Below are 19,634 nucleotides of genomic sequence, written 5' to 3' on the forward strand. Positions count from 1 at the left end.
AAATGAGGCAAGAATCAAGTTGCTGCTCTGTGCCCACTATAGAATCTCTGTCCTTTAATATGGAAAGTAAGTAAACCTGAGATAATTAGAACAATAACTGAACATTGACATTGAACAAATATCATATCAGGCCCTTTAAGGTTAATTTTTAATAGTTAGATCTTGAAGGTCAGATCCTGGATTGGTTCACCCTTTTCTTTTCTTATTTCTCCCTTCTAGGAAGAATTGTGTGAATGTTCTGATCACTACAACCCAGCTGGTTCCAGCTCTGGCCAAGGTTCTCCTATATGGGCTTGGAGAAATATTTCCTATTGAAAACATCTATAGTGCTACCAAAATTGGTATGTTTTCTATTCAGTTTCTTGTCACTTGCCTTACAGTAACATTTCCTACTATGATGTACTAATTATTTACCAGTTCCTCTGTTAGACATATCTATAATAATAAAAGCGTAATATGCTAAATAGACTGGATAGCGGAAAGACCTTTCAGACGAAGCCGCAGCGGCGGGGGGCTAAGGCAGAAGCGGTTAGAGGTGATCAGGCAGGCAGGCGAGTGGTTAGGGGTAATCAGGCAGGCAGGCTAGTGGTTAGGGGTGATCAGGCAAGCAGGCGAGCAGTTAGGAGCCAGTGGTCCCGGATTGAGACAGAGATGTCCGGCTGTCAGTTTAGGCCCAATCTCAGGCAACCAGACATCCCCCGAGGAGTCCCAGATTTCGAGAGATTGCAGGCCAGACTGAGGGATCCCCCCTCCATCCACGAATTTCCAACACTGGGCTTCTAGAATATATATCCTCACAACAGTCTTCTGATATCACTGATGAGGCAGTTCAGGCTTAACAGTTCTGTAGCTTGCACAAGATTTCACAGATAGTAAGTTACACAAACAGGATTCAAATCCAGATCTGTGGGACTTTGTTCTTTTCCTTTATAATATTTGAAAGAACATAGTATCTAGTTTAGAAATCTACTTTTACCTCATTTCAGATTTCTTTTTTGCATAGAGAGCACTGCAATAAAGAAAAGAAAAATCACTAACTAAACAAGGTGGCAGAAGCAGGAAAATAAAGTATATAAGATATGGCGAAGAAAAAGGAAAGAAAACAATTTCCTTTTTACTTATTTCTGCAAATAAAAAGCAGTATCATCTGTGCATGTTTTATGTATAGTTTTCAAATGGGATTTGAATTTTTATATATTACCATATATCTAAAAACAGTCTGCAATGTATTGAAACACCCGTTTCCCAGGGTAAAGTTCAGTGATACAGTATCTCGGTTGCAGTTATGAAATATAATAGGAAATCCGGATAGGACAGATGTTGCTGCCATGTTTATTGGTACTCTGGGGTTCCTCTGCTACTGACAGCCATAAGGCTCATTCATGCCCAGGACTGTTTCTGGAAAATAAAAAATTGGAGGGAAATAGCTGTTTGTCTATTTCTTTACTAACAAAAAAATCAAGGCCTTATGCTCCCACTTTTCCCCCTACATTAAAATAGCTTCCCCTCAAAAAATATCCTTTCACAATGTCCAGAGCCTAGACTTGGAATCAGGAGCCTAAAGTCTAGCTATAAAGTTGTTTGGATCTGGGCTCTAAAGTCACTAGTCCCATTTCATCTGTTAAAATAGGTTATGGTACCTATCTTAATTTTGAGAATTAAGTAAGGAATAACTTGAAAACTGCTTTGTAAACTGTAAAGTACAGGAGATGTGGGAAAGGACATGGTGCTCACAGTTCTCACACTGCCCGGGCCCCTTAGCCTCCCTTTTGTAGATCCAGAGAGCCTGCTGCCATCTCCAGCTGCCCCCGCTCTCCTCACCAAGCAAACTGCCCCTGACTCTGTCTACGCACAGGCCGGTGAACCTAGCAGCAGCCTTTTCTTTGGTGTTGAAAAAAAGTAGGACAGAATGTCCTAATAGGAATTGCTTTCTCTCATCAGGTAAAGAGAGCTGCTTTGAGAGAATTGTGTCAAGGTTTGGAAAGAAAGTCACATACGTAGTGATTGGAGATGGACGAGATGAAGAAATTGCAGCCAAACAGGTAATCATGGTAAAGAAAATGTGGAAATTTCAGGACCTATTGCTCTCATTTGTGTATGCTTTGGAAAGGAAAAAAGATTCTAAGGAGAATGACCTGACTTCAGTGTACTTCCTTGGATCATTTATCTACTCGGAGAGATAGTGACCTTCATTCAGAAACTGTTGTTGTTGTTGGTTTTTCAGTTTTTATAGGGGACATCAGACTTTTGAATTGTCTAATAACACACATTGATGACAACACAAAAAATCAGTAGTTCAGGATAATGAGGAAGCATAGAATATTAACTCGTTGTTTGCTGAAATGTTAGCTCAGAAGTAATGTTTTGGGAAGACTGACCAGAGATTTTATTGTCTGTAGAGGATGCTGTGGAGTGCCGCCCCCACCCCCAGCAGGACTGAGGCACTCATTTCCTTAGCCACCCCCTGCTCTTGGCTGCTGTGGGCTCAGTTTCTCCCCCAGAATTGCCCTCAGTAGAAGCTGCCTTGCCAGTTACATCACCTTCCCAGAGACACCTTGCTTCCAGTTTCTGGTGGGGAGAGAGACAGCTCTAGTCTCCATCCCTCACCTCTGAGGGTGATCCAGCTCCAGCATGCTCTCTGGGGTGGATTAGCGTCTACAGCAGCTGTATTACCGTTCAATTTCAGGCAGTGCCTTGTGAGGAGCATGAGACTTAGCTACGAAAAGGCAAATAATCTGACCTTTCCAGGCTTCAGATTCTCAAAAACCATTGCAATCAGTGGGGAGCTGTTTGGAGAAAGTTCTTTCTGCTTCTGAGCCTGGAGACTGTTCTGATGTTAACCTCCTCACTATGCAGGCCCAGCTTCAGGTTGTCCCTTCTTAAAACAGGAAACAGATGAAAGAGTCTTGACTATGTAATCTAAAATCCCACCCTTTCAAATCTGATTTATTAGCGGTGTGAATAATTTACTTATCCTCTTTGAGTTTCCTTGTCTGCTAAACGGATCTACAGAAGTCCTTTCCCTTCTACTCCAGCATTCTTCTAGCAACTCTGTTTCTTAAACTTGGAGGCAGTGAGTTAACTATTGTAGGACCGCTATCCTAATTTTCTTCAGGCACTGTTAATGGGCTATGAGAACGGGCGTAATCAGTTGGCAGTATTAACACATTATGTTTTCATTTGCCACTCTATGTAGCAATTCAAGGACCTTTATTTTTTCGCATGTGTTATCTTTGGAGCTTTGATACTTTTTATTTTAGCTGCTGTCCAGTAAGTTTATTGTCTATCTGAAAAATCTTAGGAGAAAATTGTGGTTTGATTTATTAGCTCTCAGCAGCCTGTTCCTGAGCTCGGAGGAAGCTTGCTTTCTTCTGAGCGACCTGATCTTTCTTCTGGGCAAGAGACATTTAGAGATGGTTCCACCTCTTCTTTTTAAGTTTTCTTAGGCTTCTTCCCATAGACTGGATTATCTCAGATAGCAGCATGAGCATTTGTTTGTTTGTTTGTTTGTTTTAAATATATTTTTATTGATTTCAGAGAGGAAGGAAGAAGGGTAGAGAGATAGAAATATCAGTGATGAGAGAGAAACTTTGATCAGCTGCCTCCTTCACATCCCCCACTAGGGATGTGCCCACAACCAAGGTACATGTCCTTGACCAGAATCGAACCTGGGACCTTCCAATCCGCAGGCCGATGCTTTATCCACTGGGTCAAACTGGTTTTGGCTAGGGAATCGTTTTTACTGTGAGATGTAAATAAGCCTCCACCCACAACTCCCTTCAGGACCCCAAAAACTTTATTTCCAATAGTAGTTCCAGCAAGCCCTGCATCCAAATAGCAGGTAAAGGCACTAGGTGGACCATCAGTGCTTTTCACATTGGGTTAATCTCCATTCACCTACACCTGCTTGTCCATGCCAAACCTATTGAGAAGCCTGTGGGCCAGCTGCAGGCCAGTACCATAAGCTGCAGCGTAATTTGTCAGGCTAACTTTCACACCATACTTTGCGAGTTGATGAGCATAAACTGCACAGACTATCATACCTCCTTCTATAAGGGAATAAGCAGACTGACAAATATTTCTGTTAGTTACAGAAACTTTCATCCTGTATTTAGGTGCATTGTACTTATTTTCATACTGGATCTCCAAGTGTTTTGGAGACTAGTAATCAGTTTTACCCTCTCATTGTCTTTTGAATTTCACTTGGTATCTCTTGAAGTAGGCCTTATTTTTTTTTTTTAATATATTTTATTGATTTTTTTTTTACAGAGAGAGAGAGAGAGAGAGAGAGAGAGAGAGAGAGAGAGAGAGAGAAAGAGAGAGAAATATCAATGAGAGAAAACATTGACCATCTGCCTCTTGCACACCCCCTACTGGAGATGTGCCCGCAACCAAGGTACATGCCCTTGACCAGAATCAAACCCGGGACCTTTCAGTCTGCAGGCCGACGCTCTATCCACTGAGCCAAACCGGTTTCAGCCGTAGGCCTTATTTTTTACAAACCCCATCCTGCAGAAGAGAGACCCATGTCCATAGCTCACCAAAGACCTGCAGGCCTAGCCCAGCTTCCTCTTCTCTACATTAAAAGCCTCTTAAATAGTATGTGCAAGCTAGAAAAAACACTGAGTTACATGTCAAAAGAACTGTTCTAGGACTTCAAAATTCTGGGTCATTTGTAACCAGTTTGAACAAGACAATCAGTAAAACTAGTCTCCTGCAGCTTCATAGAATATAGATTCTAACACTTGGATTTGTCAAAGCCCTTTATAAGGCTTTCAGAACAGGACACAGTATACTGGACATAATTCTGACCACATTATATAGTGGGATTATTTCCAAGATCTGTATATTCTGAATCTTAGTGATGAACAAGATTTGGGCCTTGTATCTCTGTAACTTAAAGGAAATTGCCTATCTATAAGAAAATGTAATATTGATACTAATTTCTTGTGTGGCTATTTTATTTGATCCTGAAGACCCTATATAGCAGCTAGAATAAGTAGATATCTCACAAAACATAGCTACCACTGAAACCTAATAAAAACCTCCCACATTTGTAGATTGTCCTATAATGTACAAAGTCCTTACACATATGACTTATTTGACCCTAATGGCAGCCCCATGAGGTGAGGTGGGCAGGAGAAGAGAGGATTACAAGAGCCTTGGGGAGAGGTCTGGATAAAAGGGTTTGGGTAGATGTGGCCTCCCAGAAGAAGCTGGATTAACCAGCTGTCCCTGCTTTCTCCTAGCACAACATGCCTTTCTGGAGGATCACAAACCATGGAGACCTAGTGTCCCTGCACCAGGCTTTGGAGCTTGATTTCCTCTAAGAACTGGAATGAAGAGCCTTCCCCATGAGCTGCTTTTCACTCCTGAAAGGAGCCGGAGACTGGAACCAACTGAGAACTCTGTCTTTTTCCATGGAATGCTGGCGAGAACACAATCAGAACCAACAGCTACAAGGGATGGAGCTGGTTTTTGCTAAGAGTGAGCTGCAGCCCCATGTTCATTCTCATGCAGAAGCAGGACAGTGGATTGAGAGAATAGACTCACTGCAGCCACAGTGCTTTTAATTCTTGTGTTTTTTGTTTTGTTAATTTTGTTTCAAAAATGAAGAAGAAAAAAACAAAAGGAAATTTGGGGGGCAGAGTTGCACTCTTTGTCCATGACCTGGTTGAGAACTGCTGTTAAGTTGTGGTGATAGGATAAATGTGGCAGACTTTTGTTATAACAATCTCTTGCAGTCTTTATAAACTCCTTAGCTGTAGAACATATTCCCAGTGAACGTATATGTAATTTTTATAGGTAAGAGTCTGGTCTCTGAAGCAGGTTTTCCCTTCTTTCTTTGCCTAGCAAGAAAGGGATGTGTACCCTTTCCTTGGGAAATAGTAACTGAAATATCTGAAATACCTCTCTCTGTGTGACAGTAGCACCTCTAGCTGCTCCAGTGGTCTGCTTTCTAGGATGGTTTCTCTCCTGTTCTTCCATTTTCTGGTTTGCTGAACTGTGGGGCACTGGACACTGATTAACGTTAGACTCTGGTAATTTCCAACCTAGAAGCCTTAGTCCCCTTGCCAATCCCTCTTCCCCTTTAACCACATGGCACAATCCCAGGAACTTCTTCTCTTAGACAGTACATGCTAAGCCCTCCACTTGACTCTGATTCAAAGACTATGTCCAGGGGGCTGATCTCTAAACTGGAGAGACGGGACTAAGGCTTCTTGGGAATTTTCACTTCTTTGGTTCTTGAACCAGGAATATTCCACCTTTTCCTCCTGCAGAGAGGCACTCCTCCCCAACAGATGCTCGCCCTACAGCCTGCCTGCCTTCTTAGTCACCAGTGTAGCTCCTGTCCCTTTTCTGCCCTGAATTCCTCACAGCCACCTCCATGCAGCTCCGGCCAACCCCTGGGCTTTGGACCCAATAAGTCAAAATAAGTCTGAGGACAGGCTCATAACTACATTTGGCCAAAACTACCAATGTAGTTGACTTTCTTCGAAGCCCTTAAGCCTATGGAGGGTATTCTGAGTATATTTACCCAGATCTCTGTCTGGAACTGAAGAGGTTGCTGTGATCAAAACCAATTTTCCCATGGTAGACCCTTCCCACTTCTCAAATTTCATTCTAAAGTGGAAAATCAGAAGCCAAAAATACTCCTGTTTTAAACGAAGTTGTTGGGACCGTACTCCATGCCAGGAAACTTAATCCTGGGCCAAGTGCAGGGACATCTCCCCGCCTGGCCTCTGGGAAGATGGATGCGAGCCTTCTAGCCCAACTGTGTTTGTGGATGCTCCATCCCTCCAAGACCCGCCTGGGCATCTGCTCGGGCAGGATAAACTTCCCTAGAGCTGCGGGCCTTCAGCCTCCCCCAGGCTGCAGAGAGGTGTCGTCTGGAACTCAGTAGGTTTCCTTGACCAACCCCAGCTCTACCTGCTTGACCCCAGAGAATCTGCATACTCACTTCAGAGATGTTGCAGCACCGAGAGGCCAGAGTCCTCCTGAGACCAGGTCATCCATAGCAGAGAAAGGCTGTTCGCACACATTCCTTCAGAACTGAATGAGGAACAATTCAGGGCTCACAATGTTAGGGAACAGGTCTTTGGAGGAGCTGGCGTCAGTGCTCGTTACTCAGCTGCTGCTCTGGCCTTGTTCCCGTTGGTGGGGCGGAGGTGGGGTTATGCAGTCGATAAGGCAGACCTCACCTTGGTCTGAATCCAGCACGGCTGCCCAGACACTGCTCTGCCCTGCTCGGTAACTGATTCTAGAAAGCTCTAGGATGGATCTTTGCTTTGTAACTGACCCAGAAAGCTCTAGGATGGATCTTTCTTCCAGGCCCCAGCCCTCCACCTACGGCCGTGTAACTTGGTTTCCTGCGAGGCCGTGGAGTGGTCCCCATCATGGATCCAGATCCAACCAACCCCTCCCTCTGCCTGCCCTTTGGGAGGAGCTCTTTGTTCCTAGAACATGACGTGGCCCCTTTTGCAGTGGTCTTTTCCTTCCTCCCCGACTGCCTGGCGGAGGTCTTTGTAAAAGACCAAGAGAAGGGAGGAGCTCAGCAGAGCAGTCCGTGCTCTTCGCTGGTGGTTGCCACCCTCCTTTAGGGGCAGGCAGAAAGGGGCCAGGCTCCCCTTTGCCAAAATGACTTGTCCAGGGAACACAGCGCTCCTCTTCCACCGTGTGTTTCTCCTCCCAGTACAGAGGCCTGGAAAGGAGAATGAGTGGGGCCCCAGGACACTGGAGGTCCTCTCAACGCGGGGGAAGCCCTCTTCACTAGAAAGAATCCCCATGAGATCAGCCACGTGACGCACCTTCCCCAGCTGGGCACCGGTTCTAGAAGATGGGTCTGCACATCTCGGGGTGAGGACTTTCCTAGGAAGGGATCCGGAGTTGTCAAGTGCGTCCTGGGTTTCAGAGGCAGCTTGACTCTCGAATGTAAAACTGACTGTGCCTTAGCACCACCCTGTCCAGTGCCCCTGGGGCAGCCGGTGGTGTCCAGGAGAATGGTTCCTGCTCCAGATGTAGATGCTTTTATTTGGTTTGGGGTGTCCCTATCTTCTGCTCCGCAAGTTGGGAGGGCCAAAGCTAGCGTCCCGGAGACTTGTGCCACGGTTTGTTCGCAGTTTACACAAACTCAGCGCTGAAGCTCCAAGGAGGGCCTGGCTGGCAAGCCAGCTGCAGCGGGTGGAGCTTTTAGATTTCCAGCCCTTGAATGGGTGTTCGTGCTGCTGAAGCACAGGGAGGAGGAGGAGGGACCGCTGGTCTCCCTCTTCCTGGGAGAGTGATGGTCTGAGCCAAGGGGTGGTGAGCTTGGGGTGTTCCTCTCCTGCAGGAAGGGGCAAGCAGGGCCCCTTTAAGCAAGCTTCTGTTTCTTACCACTAAATTGGTTTCCTTTTCATCCAAAAGTTGGAACTCCCCGGATTTACACTATACAAGCCAAATCTGGATTCTGAGATTCTAAAATATGTATGTTCTTATTGATTTTTAGAGAGAGGAGAAACATCGATCAATCGGCTGCCTCTGCACATCCTCTGTTGGGGATGGAGCCCACAGCCCAGGCCTGTGCCCTGACCAGGACCTCTCGGTGTACGGGAGGGTGCTCAACCAACTGGGCCATGCTGGCCAGGGCAAATTCTAAAGTATTTTAAACCACCAGAGGAAACCCAGTTCAGAGGCCTTGTCTCTCTCCTCTGAGTCAGACAGCTCTAGCAAGCAAGGCTCACTGGCTCGTTCCTAATGCACTGACAGGAGCCATCCCATTCCGGGCGACTTCTCAAAACCTGACCCTCTGGACTACAGATGCCTCACTCAGCAGGAAAAGGCATTGATTGGATTGGATATATTTATGTGACTGCGGGCATTCATGGCTGTAGAGTCTTTGACCATAATGTTATATGTCATGGGAACTATCTTGTAAACTTGAAAAAAATAAAGTTTTTATTTTCTATACAGTTTGCTCCTGTGTCTTTTCTGAATAGGATCCACACAGTTGCCCAGCTGGTAGGCACCTACGTACGGTTTTCTAAAAACCCGAGGAGTTCATTATAAAAATCTGGAGTTCATTAAAAGATACCACCCTTGTAATCATTGTAATTAATTTCACCAAAAAGGTAGGAAAAAAGTAACTAACCTTTTGGTATAAAAAAAAATGTACATGGGGAAAAAATAACTTGCAAGTAAAAGTTTGTTCGTTTTTTTAACAAAAGTTTGTTAGTTTTAGCTGCTCCTCACCCGAGGATATTTTTCCATTTGTTTTTAGAGAGGGGGAGAGGGAGAGAGAGAAAAACATCCGATGAGAGAGACACACTGATGTGTTGCCTCCTGCAAACGCCCCAACCAGGGCCAGGGACTAAACTTTAAACCCAGGCACAGGCCCGTGGCCAAGATCAAACCTGCAACCAACCCTTTGGAGCATGAGTTGGATCTCTAATCACTAAACCAGGACAAGTAAATGGTCAATAAAACACACTGAGCCCAGCTGGCGTGGCTCAGTTGTTGAGCTTCTACCTGTGAAGCAGGCGGTCAAGGTTCGATTCCCAGTCAGGTCACAAGCCCAGGTTTCGGGCTCCATCCCCAGTAGGGGGTGTGCAGGAGGCATCCAATTAATGATTCTCTCTCATCATTGACGTTCCTCCCTCTCTGAAATCAAGAATATAATATATATTGCTTTTTAAAGTTTAGGACTAGTATAAAAGACTTCATTTTCTGTCAAATATATTGAAATTTAATTGTTAGGAACTTGCTATGCTGAGCTTAAAACACAAAAGCAATAAAATAGGCAAACTGGCATCAAACCTTATTTAATTTGGCCTGATTTCATGTCCCATCAGCTACTTTTTCTCATTCCATTTCTTCAGATTTGGGTCTGTCCATTGTTGGTCTGGAGAAATCAAGAATTCTTTTGCCTTTTATTTCAATGAAGGAAATCCGAATTCAGACCTAGCTTCCAAGTACCATATATGTCAGACTACAAGGTTTTTTGTTTTTTCAAATTAATCACCTCAGAAAAGATGAGGTTGCCATGTATTCTAAGAACTAAAACTTTTCAACAGGAAGTTGTACCTTATGGCCCTGTTGGCTCGGTTGATGCATCATCCTACACCAAAAGGTTGTGGGTTCGATTCCCAGTCAGGGCGAGTACAGGAGGCAACTGATTGATGTTTTTCTCTTACATCAATGTTTCTCCATCCCTCTTCCTCTCTCTCTAAAAATAAACAAAACAACATATCCTTGGGTAAGGATTCAGAAGAAAAAGGGGCACATGCTGGACCACAACTGTAGATGAAGCAAACCTGTGAGTGGCTATCTCCTTGCTTGTAAGCACAAACATTGATTGCTTTTCAAGCCCAAAGAGTGAACACCTTCATCTTCCCCTGCGATAAGGAAAAACACCTGCACATTTCTCAACCAACTTTTGGTGGCAGACAATTCAGGAGGTTTTTATTCTTCAAAAACGGGTTTCTTGACATTTGAAAAAATGATTGATGGGAATTTTCAAAGGAAATTTCTAATGGTGTGTAATGTCACTCATCTTAAAGCTTTTGATGCTGTTAACTTTTTTTATATCTTTACCCGAGAGTATTTTTCCATTGATTTTTAGGGAGAGTGGGAGAAAGAGGGAAAGACAGAGACATCAATGTGAGAGAAGCCCGTCAATTGGTTGTCTCCTGCGTCAGTCCTGACTGGAATCGAACCTAGGACCCTTCAGTCCACAGGCCGACGCTCTACCCACTGAGCCAAACCAGCTAGGGTGATCCTGTAAACGTTTAAGTATATCTACAAATGAAACTTGTTCGATAGCTTTTTAGGTAGTATCGGTATACACTGTTAGGAGTTAATTGCATACATATTGCCATCATTTGACAACTTCATCTCGAGTACAGATGAGAGCTCTGGCGAAAAATTCCTTGTTTCTCCAACCCACAGACCTGAGAGCAGCAAAAGGTTCCCCCTGCCTGGCACCACTGCCCACGTCCACATTCCTTAAGCCCCCTCATCACTCACCCTCTCTGAGCTTCCAGCAAAGCCCTCCACCTGGGCTCCGCGTTCACTTCTGGCTCTGAAGGTGTCTGAGGCTCCTGCCGGCCCAGCAGCAGCGCGCCGGCCAGTCCAGACCTGGGTGCTGGTGCCCCCCTGAACGACCAACCCCACACCGGCTCGCCAGCCCCCGAAACTCAGAGAACAAGGTGAGAAGTCCTGCCTGCGCCAGCCCCTTCTCCTCTGTCCCCAGGCCTTCGCCGATTTTGAGCGGTGGACTCTGTGTCCCTGACCCCTTCTTTCCAAGCGGCTTTGAATTCTGTAGATGTAGTGTAACGACACAACTAGTTTGGAGGATTTTATAAGGTTTTAATAATAACCTGTTCAACAAAATAATACTGTTCAACGAAACAACACATGCGTGTCTCTCACCTGCAGAGACACAGAGGCACGCACCTTCTCTCCCCCTCACAGTAGGTTCTGAGGTAGAAAGTACACTGTCTAACGTATAAAACATACTCCATGGGCTGAGCCATGGCCAGGCCACAGGCTCACAAGGCACCTGGTGGAAAGACAGGCCCTTGAGCGCCGGGGCAGAGGCCGGGCCAGCTGCATGAGGCCTTGGCTGGGTTGGTGGAAGCCAGCTGGCTCGGCGTCCTGGCTTCCAGGAGAGGAGAGCCAAGGGCCGGGACAGCACCTCCACCAGCTATTTGAGTGAAAACTTGGGGTGCTTTGGGCACCAGATATACTGGTTGGAAGGAAAGGAAAAGGGGATCTCTTCTGCCCTCTCCAGGTGTTCTGATAGAATTGCGGCTCTTGGCCCTCCAGGGCGTGGTCCTTCCTGTCTTCTTCTCCTGGAAGCAGGCCTCTGTCTTACTCAACTCTAGTCTCCGGTGCTGGCAAGATCAGGCATCAAGTGCTTGTGGAGTGAGTCAAGGCCCACAGCAGCTTCTCCTGCACACCAACCACTGACTGTGTGTGTCCTTCTGTCCCCTGGCTGGGTCTGGCCCCGCCTCAGAGGACCCCGTTCACCTCCCCCGGCCACGGCACAGCGGCCTCGTCGCCTTGGGGGAAGAAATTCCGAGCCAAATGGTCCATGCGCCTGTTCGTGGGCAGCTCGTAGTGCTGGAGGGAGCGGGGGGCGGGGGTCCCGTCCACCCGGTCAGGCTCCCAGGGGTAGCTGGGGTGCAGCCAGCGGTAGTAGACAAGCCGCAGCGCCAGCCCCAGAAGGAAGCTGAGGCCGCCCAGGGGCAGCAGCACCTGCAGCGGGACCCCGCCGGGCAGCCAGGCGCCCTGCGTCACCCAGGTGGCCGCCATGAGCGCGCTGTCGCTCAGGAGGAACGCCAGGTGGATGGTGGCGCGGCCGCGAGTGCGGCCCTCGGCCACGTTGAACCAGGAGAAGTAGAGGATGGTGGCCACCGTGGCCCGGTAGAGCCACTCGGAGTGGGGGTCTGGCATGAAATCGGTGCCCTGCAACCAGACCCAGAACAGCAGCACCAGCCACAGGCCCAGGAAGTGCAGAGCCACGTAGCGGGGGAAGAGCGCCGAGAAGAGGGCCACGGCCAGCACGCGGGGCCACAGCAGCAGCAGGTTCCACAGGAAGTAGATCACGGAGGAGCCCGGGCCCAGGACGGGCTTGGCGGGGAGGCAGGTGCGCAGGGCCCGGTGGTAGTCGAGCAGGGCCCACGAGATGCCCAGGAAGGCCGTGCAGATGCCAACCCCTGCGGAGAGGAGGAGGAAGCGGCTGAGCCCGGGGGCAGCCGGCCGGGCGCTCCCCAGCACTCACGGGCCCTGGGGCCCTCGGAACCACCCCGAGGCGGGAATGAGAACCCCCAGCGTGGTGAAGGGAAAACTACAGCTGGAGAGCATGGTTCTCACCACCAAACAGTCCTGAGGTTCAACTGCGGGGTCTGCCCTTCACCACAAAGCTCTCCGTCTCCAGTGCCACCTGAGAGGGGGTGTGGCATAGACACCCACACCTGCACCCCTGGGCCTTGGCATCTTTTTTTTTTTTTTTTTAATAAATCTTTATTGCTCAGATTATTACAATTGTTTCTCCTTTTTCCCTCACCATAGCTCCCTTCCACCTGGTTCCCGCCCCACCCTCTGCCCTTACCTCCCCCTCCCCATTGTCCTCATCGACAGGTGTACGATTTTAACCCAGCGTCTTAAAGAACCCTGCAGCCCTTCCTTTCCCGGAAGAGCCCGGGCCTGTGTCGGATCTGGAAGTCAGCAGACCCGGTTCCCCCTTTCTTACTCTCAGAAAGGGAAGCGGGAAACCCCATCCGGTGGCGACAGGCCTCGGAAGGTGCCCTGCGTATGGATGGTGCATCCTCACCCCCCTCCTCCTGCTCACACTGGGCCCTGGTCTCCATTTCCCGAGACTCAGTGGGGCCCTCTCCCACCTGCTGGCTGTCCACGCTGGGCGAGAGGCACCAGGGCCCGGAGGGGGGGCAGCGGCGCTGGAATGTCTCCAGACACTTCCTGCCTCCTTCCCACCGCGTCCATTCGCCAGGTGTTCACGGGACCCGTCCTGGGCCAGGAACCACGCCCAGCCTGGAACCACATCGGTGGCCGTGGTCCTCGCTAACTCCCACGCTCCAGGTCTCAGCAGGGCCGTTCCTCCAGCCTGCCCGCACCTGCCTTCTCTGGCCTGGACAAGCTTTGCTGACGAGGTGAGGAAGGCCAGGGCGCAGGCCTGCTCCTCCTGACCCGGAAGTACCCCCTGGAGCCACACACCCAGATCCGAATTGAACTAATTACCAATTTCCTTATCTCTCAGCTCCTCAGGGTAGGAAACAGATTCTGCTCCCCTGGGATCCACTGGCAGCCCAGTACTGGCACAAATGTTTGCTAAATAAAAAGGTGGGAAAATCCATCTCTTCCCTCTCTCCTTTCTCCCCGTCCTCCCATACACAGACAGTGTAGCCTGTATCCGTTCGGCCCTGGTCCTAGACACTCCCTGCCCTCAAACAGACAAAGAAAAACGTGTGCCCAGTGTATGCTGTGTGTCCCAGGGCAAATCAGCCCACCTTTCTGTGCCTCTTTCCTCTTGTGCAAAATGGAGATACACATAGCACCATCCTACAGGGCTTGGTGTGAGCACTGACAATAAAGCACTCTACACAGTGCCGTTACCAGCAGGCACTCGATCGTGATGGCTGCTATTACTGGTCTTTTCAATTAATACACAGGCTCAAAGGAGCAGCTGAAAGCGTCCCTGGAGGTCAAGTCCAAGCCCATCTTGTACAGCTATGGGACCTGAGGCCAGGCCACACAGGGAGTAGAGCGGAGGGGAGACTGGCCCCGGGGGAGGCTGTGGCATTTACAGTGGGGGGGGGGGGGAGACGGGGCAGGAGGCAGAAAAGGGGCGGCCCTGGACCTGGAATCAGACACAGCTGGAGTCCTTGGGCTCGTTACCTCCCTTTCACGGGAGAAAACCTCCCCAGAGCTCTTCAGCGCACAGACTCCTGGTTTATAAGGCCACCGGCCTCTCCCTCTGCAGACTCTCCCGCCAGCCCAGCAGGGCAGGGGCGGGTCCTCGCAGGGACAGGCACAAAGATGCTCAATGACAACTTAAGTGGGGGAAGGCGCCCAACACACACCTCATGGACAACAAGTGTCTATTGTGCGTCGCACCCTACACACCCCCTCTAGCTGTTGTCTGCCAAAGAGTAAAAACGACAATTAAGCTCTGATATGCACCAGACACCTGGTGTATGCATCACCCCGGTCCTTCATCAGTCCCCGGAGGTAGGATTGTGTGTCAGGTCCATTTCACAGATGGAAACACGCTCAGGAGGGTGGAGTCCTTGGTCCAGACGCCTACAGCCAGGGCTGGGATGTGCCTTTGGAATGGAGCCCGGACCTGGGGACGGGCCGATCCTCTGAGCAGTCCCTGCGGAAGAGGGGGGCGGTCCCCACCTCCGCGGGAACCTCCTCACACAGGGGGGCGCCCGCCGGCCGTACTCACACTGGTAGCACTCGGCCCGGCCGCTCTGCAGCACGATGGCCAGCACCAGCGTGAGCTGCGGCGTCCTCTCCAGGAAGGTCTCGAAGAGCCGCAGCATGCTGACGTCCAGGGACAGGAAGTCGGCGTAGGCCAAGTCGAACGGGGCGGGCGTCTCCTGCTGCCACACCAGCAGCGCCTGCTGCAGCCCCTGCACGCACCTAGGCACAGCGGGGCGGCCGGGCGGGTTAGTGTCCGGGGCTCCCCTTCCCCTGCTTACCAGGCAGACGCAGGCGGGCTCCAGTCCCACACGCTGTGGGCAAGACGGAGCGGCGGCCAGGACTCAAGGGTCCTGGCTTCCACTCCGGTCAAGGACACATGCCCTGGTTGCGGGCTCCATCCCCAGTAGGGGGAGTGCAGGAGGCAGCCAATCAATGATTCTCTCTCATCGTGCATGTTTCTATCTCTCCCTCTCCCTTCCTCTCTGAAATCAAGAAAACATACGAAACATTTTTTTAAAAGAGAAGTGGTCTGCCAACAATTTAAACAACAACAATAATTACTGCTGCTCCTGCCGGCCAGGCACTATCCCAAGTTCATCACAAACCTCGTCCCATTTAGACCTTACAACATCCGTATTTTTCCAATGGGGAAACAGGGCCAAAGAGCTAATCAGCAGGGCTGTTTGAATACCAAAGGCACACAAGAAAGTTGCCTGAGGCGATAGTTCTCCAAGTTTAGCAAGCCTAAGGATTTCTTTCTTTTTTTAAAAAATATATTTTATTGATTTTTTACAGAGAGGAAGGGAGAGAGACAGAGAGCCAGAAACATCGATGAGAGAGAAACATCGACCAGACGCCTCCCGCACACCCCCTACCGGGGATGTGTCCGCAGCCAACGCACATGCCCTTGAACGGAATCGAACCTGGGACCCCTCAGTCCGCAGACCCACGCTCTACCACTGAGCCAAACCGGTTTCGGCAAGCCTGAGGATTTCTTAGGATCCTGTGGGGAAGGGAGCCACTGAGAGCCTCTGAGCACAGGTGAGACGGGTCAGACTGGGCTTCAGACAGAACTCCCCGGTGTGGGAGGAGGGAGGGTGGGGGCTAAGGCCGAAGCGGGCTCTGTTTAAGAGGCCGTGGTACAATCCAGGGAGGAAGGACGAGAGCCTCGGAGCCGTGGGGATGGAGGCCGGGGCGGAGCTGAGAGAGCACAGAGGTCGGGCAGACAGGCCTGGCTGGCCCCCGGCGTGAGGGGGGAGTGGAAGGTGCACCACGGCCTCCACCCCCCACAGCGGGTCTCGGGTGGTTCCTGGGGGCTGAGCCCATTCGCTCACTGCGAATGCATTCATCAGACACGTCCTGTTACCCCCCGGAATCCATTCATCAGACACGTCCTGTTACCCCCGGAATCCATTCATCAGACACGTCCTGTTACCCCCGGAATCCATTCATCAGACACGTCCTGTTACCCCCCCCCCCCGCCCCCCGGTATTCATTCATCAGACACGTCCTGTTACCCCCCGGAATCCATTCATCAGACACGTACTGTTACCCCCCCGGAATCCATTCATCAGACACGTCCTGTTACCCCACCGCCGGAATCCATTCATCAGACACGTCCTGTTACCCCCCCGGAATCCATTCATCAGACACGTACTGTTACCCCCCGGAATCCATTCATCAGACACGTCCTGTTACCCCCCGGAATCCATTCATCAGACACGTCCTGTTACCCCCCGGAATCCATTCATCAGACACGTCCTGTTACCCCCCCGCCGGAATCCATTCATCAGACACGTCCTGTTACCCCCGGAATCCATTCATCAGACACGTCCTGTTACCCCCCGGAATCCATTCATCAGACACGTCCTGTTACCCCCCCCCCCCCCCCCCCGGAATCCATTCATCAGACACGTCCTGTTACCCCCGGAATCCATTCATCAGACACGTCCTGTTACCCCACCGCCGGAATCCATTCATCAGACACGTCCTGTTACCCCCCCGGAATCCATTCATCAGACACGTACTGTTACCCCCCGGAATCCATTCATCAGACACGTCCTGTTACCCCCCGGAATCCATTCATCAGACACGTCCTGTTACCCCCCGGAATCCATTCATCAGACACGTCCTGTTACCCCCCCGCCGGAATCCATTCATCAGACACGTCCTGTTACCCCCCGGAATCCATTCATCAGACACGTCCTGTTACCCCCCGGAATCCATTCATCAGACACGTCCTGTTACCCCCCCCCCCCCCCCCGGAATCCATTCATCAGACACGTCCTGTTACCCCCGGAATCCATTCATCAGACACGTCCTGTTACCCCCCCCCCCCCGGAATCCATTCATCAGACACGTCCTGTTACCCCCCCGGTATTCATTCATCAGACACGTACTGTTACCCCGGGACGGACGGACGACACAGGAAGGAAGCAGGCAGGCAGCCCGTTCGGGCTCTCCCTCAGCAGGGGTCCTGCCTCTGGACCCCAACACCATGGAGGGCCCTGCCTCAGCCCAGTCACAGGCAGACACAGGGATCCTTTTCAAAGCCAAAGCTCAGGGCGTCGTCTGCCTCACACGCAGCCGAAACAGGAGACGGGAAGATGCACAATACAGTGATGGGTTCAGGGCTCACTGAGGCCTGCCAACACGGTAATGTGTGCCTCTCCCTGCCCCCCTCCACCTCCCACGCCCGTCAGTCCCTCAGGCAAAATGCAACATTCAAGGCCGCGCTCTCGCCCACTCCTGCCCACTCCTGGACACTCCGTGCAGCTTCGTCAGGGCTGGAGAGACTGTAAAAATGGACTCAAGCCCTCACCGGTTTGGCTCAGTAAACAGAGCATCAACCTGTGAGCCGAAGGGTCCCGGGTTCCATTCTGGTCAAGGGCACTGACTTGGTTGCAAGTTCCTCCCCTGAGCCCTGGTCGGAGCCCCTGCAGGAGGCAACCAACCAATGTGTTTCTCTCACATCGATATTTCTCTCGGTCTCTCCCTCTCTCTTCCATTCTCTCTAAAATTCAATGGAAAAACATCCTCAGGTGAGGATTAACAACAACAAAAAAGGATTCAAAAGCAGATGTTGACTCCACCCACCTATCCCAACCCAGACCACATCCCTTCCCAACTTTGTCTCCTGACTCTGGCCCCTGGTGGCAGTTTCCCCCTCTCTGCCCCCTTAACTGGTCAGGGTGGGGGCAGGGGCAGGCGGAGAGGAATGTCCGGGAGAATGCAGCTGGGAAAGAAGGCGACAGGCACTCGGGCGAGGGAACAGGTACTGGGGTCAGGGCTGCTGAGGCTCTCAGAAGCTGGCTAGCGTTTGCACACAATTCACAGGCCTCCTTTCATCCTTACCACACAGAGGCAGGCGTGCAGACCGTCCCCACCGGAACAAGGAGAAACTGAGTCCCAGAGGAGGCGGGTGTCCGGCCCAAGGCCCATCCACAGCGAAAAGGAACCCTGGTCTGTCCGCTGGCCTCGGCCTCAGGAGCCAGCTCTCCACTCTTTCCCTCACTCCTCCCGGCAGGCCTGCCCGCCACACCTACCTTTAGATTAATATATATATATCTCCTATCTAATAAAGAGCTGATGTGCCTATAAGACCAAACAGCAGAACGAGGACGAAGCCATGGCTGCGAGGGCAGCCCGGGTCCAGGTTCGAGGGAAGCCAGGGCTGGCACCCCAGGAAGGAAGGCCTGTCTTTCCCGAATTTCATGCATCGGGCCTCTAACATAGAGATTAATTTCAGAGAGGAAGGAGAAGAGACAGAAACATCAGTGATGAGAAAGAATCATCGATAGGCTGCCTCCTGTACACCCCCAACAGGGGACCAAGCCAGCAACTGGGACATGTGCCCTTGACCGAGATTGAACCTGTTGTTGTTGTTTTTAAATATATTTTATTAATTTTTTACAGAGAGGAAGGGATAGAGAGTTAGAAACATCGATCAGCTGCCTCCTGCACACCCGCTACCGGGGATGTGCCCGCAACCAAGGTACATGCCCTTGACCGGAATCGAACCTGGGACCCTTCAGTCCGCAAGCTGACGCTCTATCCACTGAGCCGGCCAGGACCGGAGCTGTTTTTTAAGGAGCTGGAAACTCACTTGTAGGTTAAGGTGCCCACGGGGCACCTCCCCACCAGCTTCCCGTGTCAAGACGCTCACCGGTACAGGTGGCCCCGCCGCAGGAGGTACCGCGGGCCCGGCCCCCCTCCCCGATGCCGGGCGCTCACCGGTACAGGAAGCCCAGCTGCAGGAGGTGCAGCAGCGCCAGGCAGCGCACGGAGCGCGGAGCGGCGTGCAGGCCGGCGGGGTCGGCGCGCAGCCAGACCCAGCTGAAGACCTGAAGCGCCACAGACGCGACGCCCAGCAGCGACAGCACCAGCGCGGCCCACAGGTAGCGGCCGCTGAGCACGTACTGGCTCACCGCCCACAGGTCGGCGCCCAGGTGGACGAGGAAGGCGGAGACGCCCAGCACGCCCAGGACCAGGTCCCGGAAGAGAATGGCGCGCAGGGAGCAGGGCATGGCCCGCCGGCCTCTCCGGCTCCTTCCCTCCGGGCTGGGGCTCGCCCTGCCCGGCGAGGTCCTGGCAGCCGGAAGGAGGCAGTCACCGCCCTCCGAGGCTCCGAGGCCCGGCCTCCTGGGCGGGACTTCCCCGCCCCGCCCTGTCCGGGCAGAGCGATACCGCAGGCCCCGCCCCCAGGACCG

General features: G+C 51.2%; 2 protein-coding genes across 7 annotated transcripts in view; one reads left to right on the top strand and one right to left on the bottom strand.

The window, feature by feature from the left end:
- EYA3 (EYA transcriptional coactivator and phosphatase 3) overlaps positions 1 to 8,946 on the top strand; it is a 96,362-nt gene extending 87,416 nt beyond the window's left edge. For all 5 annotated transcript variants that reach the window (XM_084874967.1, XM_084874969.1, XM_084874968.1 and 2 more), the window contains 3 exons: positions 220 to 341; positions 1,942 to 2,042; positions 5,250 to 8,946. In XM_084874967.1, the coding sequence (XP_084731093.1) occupies positions 220 to 341; positions 1,942 to 2,042; positions 5,250 to 5,330 (304 nt within the window). In that variant the 3' untranslated portion in view covers positions 5,331 to 8,946. The remainder of the gene's footprint in view (positions 1 to 219; positions 342 to 1,941; positions 2,043 to 5,249) is intronic.
- Positions 8,947 to 9,018: 72 nt separating this feature from the next.
- Positions 9,019 to 19,566, bottom strand: XKR8 (XK related 8). Of its 2 annotated transcripts, none has more exons than XM_084875070.1 (3): positions 19,159 to 19,566; positions 14,944 to 15,144; positions 9,019 to 12,695 (listed from the first exon to the last, which is right to left on the bottom strand). In XM_084875070.1, the coding sequence occupies exons 1-3, from the start codon at positions 19,449 to 19,451 to the stop codon at positions 12,137 to 12,139; spliced, it is 1,053 nt and encodes a 350-aa protein (XP_084731196.1). In that variant the 5' UTR covers positions 19,452 to 19,566; the 3' UTR covers positions 9,019 to 12,136. The 2 variants fall into 2 exon arrangements, with proteins under 2 accessions (XP_084731196.1, XP_084731197.1); XM_084875071.1 differs by having other exon boundaries at positions 14,948 to 15,144; positions 19,159 to 19,565.
- Between the last annotated feature and the right edge of the window lie 68 nt (positions 19,567 to 19,634).

The sequence above is a fragment of the Pipistrellus hanaki genome (assembly GCF_964339955.1).
Source record: "Pipistrellus hanaki genome assembly, chromosome: 2".
Classification (NCBI taxonomy): Eukaryota; Metazoa; Chordata; class Mammalia; order Chiroptera; family Vespertilionidae; genus Pipistrellus; species Pipistrellus hanaki.